The sequence below is a fragment of the Triticum dicoccoides genome, chromosome 4A, assembly GCF_002162155.2.
Source record: "Triticum dicoccoides isolate Atlit2015 ecotype Zavitan chromosome 4A, WEW_v2.0, whole genome shotgun sequence".
Lineage (NCBI taxonomy): Eukaryota > Viridiplantae > Streptophyta > Magnoliopsida > Poales > Poaceae > Triticum > Triticum dicoccoides.
In genome coordinates this window covers 91599607-91602591 of record NC_041386.1, presented here as the reverse complement: position 1 = coordinate 91602591, position 2985 = coordinate 91599607, and the positions used below count along the sequence as shown (strand labels likewise).

Genomic DNA, 2985 nt, shown 5'->3' with positions numbered 1-2985 from the left:
GGGCTCTGAGCACGACCGACAAAGTAGGATTGCTGCCGCAGGTCGTGCTCATCCCAAAACCACGTGTCCCAGAGTGGCGAATCGACGGCGTACCTGCGGTAGTTGACGAGGTCGGCTGGTAGGCGGGGGCGACGGCGATAGATCTCCTCGCGGCGAGCGCGGTCGCTCAATGGGATCGGAGGCACGGGCACGCGGTAGGCCGAGAGGTGCCAGTTGTTTGGGAGGTGCACGTCGCTCCATGGCAACGGCGTGCCCGTCTCCCAATACCTCTGGCAGATCTCGGCCTTCACGTATGGCCGCTGCCGAGGCAGGGCCGCCGATGGGGAGATGGCGAATGCTGGAGGAGGTGGAGGAGGGGTGGAGTGGCTGCGGTTGTGGCGGCCGGAGGAGGACCCGGCCTCGTTGTTGTGCTTCCCCCTGCCGGGGATCCACTTCCAGACCATTGCGGCCGGCGAGGTGGAAGAGCGGCGGCCGGGGGGCTAGGGTTTGCTCGTGTCGGGGCTCAAGGAGGCACGCGGCTCTGGAAGTGGAAGTCTGTGGACTGGCCGGTCCATGGCTTCCACATTAAAAAAGACGACCGGGTGGATGGGTGGCTGGCAAGTAGGCCCGCCCACTCGTGCGCCGTAAATGTGGGCGGTGGGACGTAGGTGGGCGGTCGACGGGTGGGCCCGAGGCGGACGAGGAGCGGGCGCGTGGACGCCCGTTCACCGTTCGTCTGGACGCAAACCGGGCACAAGTTTGCGCCGGAAATGGGTCGAGCCGGACGCCAACGGACAAATTTTGCGGATGGGGTCGTGCATTGGGCCGGCGCTTCTGTCTGTTTGGGCCAAAGCGGACATGGCCGGACAGAATGGGGTCTAGCGTTGGAGTTGGCCTTACAAGCGTATAACTTTTTGCTGAATAATGATGTGACACTTCAATAATATCCTTTGGTAATTAGGGCTGTTTGATACCAGTCTACCATTCTCTCCTGTATTTGATAGACTGGAGGAATGCATGGACATGAACGGTTGAAGATTTCCACCTTATATTATTAGTTTTGACAGCCTAACCTCAAGAATTTCGATTTACTGTAACAGCCCCCATGATATACTTCATTACAACAAGAGGGGCCTTGCCATTGTTTAGTGATATATTTTAATAGTTGCATGTTAAAATGTTTCAGCATATAGAGATCCAAAGGAAATATCTTGGACATAGCTTGTCAACATACCTATTCTGCCCTCAATAATTTGTTGAAAATATCCTGATGTTTATTTTCCAATTTCTGCCGTCCAGAATTCTCGGACAGGTACTGCTGAATCAATAGCAGCATGCCAGAAACTGAAGGCAGATCTCCAAGCAGCATTCAGTGTCCTCCCAAAGGACATGCAGCAGCTGCTGGTTTCCAACCCTAAACGAGCCGTGCTTCTTCAAGCCAGCCAAGAAAAGGTCTCAGGACTTGGGGACGTTGTCTCCCAGACAAGTTTGTAGCAGTTCTTTTTCTTTGTAATATTAATATTGCGATTCTTTTATACACAAGAGTAAAAAAATTCACACGATTTTTTTATACATGGGTGCTGGCCTGCTGGGTCTGACTCACTTTTATCCACAAAGTCTAAAATTTACATGCCTTTTTTATTTATACATGGTTGCCGGATTTGACTCAAAATGTTCATATTTACCTTTGTGTCTCACTCTGTATGATTCCACTAAAACAAGTTTCCTTGAAGAAATAGTAACATAACTAAATGATTTATTGTCTTGGTTCCTTTTTCATCTGCAGAAACTATACAGCTTAAGAAATCATATTTTACATTATGTAACAGCCCTCAGCATCCTCCATTAAAAATAAACAGGCATGGTTATTCAGATTGAGGATCTTAAGGAGTGATGTTAATGGTTGGTCTTATAGCTGGATGCCCATCAAATTACTGGTAGCTTGCTATTTTGTTCTTCCAATATAGTGATGAATCCATACATCCTCAGCTGTGGGATCAATTGCTGAGTGGCAAAAAAGATTTCCCATTCATCCTTTAGCGAACTTTTTTTCCGGCTCATTCATGTTGATGTATGAATGCTGACATGGTATTCTCAGCTACTCCCTCCGTTCCAAAATAGATGGCCCAACTTTATACTAAAGTTAGTATAAAGTTGGGTCATCTATTTTGGAACGGAGGGAGTAGTAGAAAGCAATGATGCTAAGCTGCAGGTCCATCAGGATTAAGGGCATGTTTATTCACCGACCACACGTTGCCAATGCCAGACCTTATTGGCAGCATGCTTTCTTCAATGGAAATAGATAAATTTTGAGAGCTGGTGTTACCGATCCTTTTTTTTTTTTTTTTGCATATTGTACAAGTTTGTTGGAGTATTAGAAGTTCAGAGCCAACTAAAAAAGACCGATGAAGATTTTCTACGAAGCCTGTATCTGAATGTAGGTTTTACCTTTTATTCGTTGTTGACGATGCTACTCATGTTACAGTTGTGTTCATTAGCGTTTTACTATCAGTACCAGGTAAGTGGTAAGCTGTCAGTTTGGACGGTTAGTTTCTCCGACCCTTTTTACATGAAAGTTGCATGGCCTGGTGTATTTGCGCCTGTTTCTACATTCGCCCAAGAAGTCTTTTCAGAAGACTCGTGACACATGAGAAGTAAAAAGAAACTAACATGCACCAGTGAGGCTGTTGTAGGGTTGGAGATGCAGAACCCAGAATCTAACATGGTTTATTCATTAAGTTTATAGATCAAAGAATCACAACCAAATCACTATCACTTCCTAAAGAAAAACATTGTGATTTGATTAAAGGTACGGCACATCCATGCAGCACAAACCATACACCAAACATATCACAACAAAGATATAACGAACAGCAGCAAATGGCGCAACTGCTGTTAATTCCTGCCAGAACAGTCCAGCAGTCTCCAGCCGCCATACATGGATGATGCTATAAATCCTCAACATACATCAAAGGCCCCTTGATTAGTTCGGCCACAAGAGTAAAT

General features: G+C 46.6%; 1 protein-coding gene across 1 annotated transcript in view; it reads left to right on the top strand.

Annotated features, from left to right (window-relative positions):
- The window catches only part of LOC119285172 (protein DENND6B-like), a 6877-nt gene extending 4805 nt beyond the window's left edge, over window positions 1–2072 (top strand). Inside the window, exon 3 of the mRNA XM_037564403.1 lies at window positions 1279–2072. Coding sequence (XP_037420300.1) covers window positions 1279–1473 — 195 coding nt within the window. The 3' untranslated portion in view covers window positions 1474–2072. The remainder of the gene's footprint in view (window positions 1–1278) is intronic.
- Window positions 2073–2985: the final 913 nt, after the last annotated feature.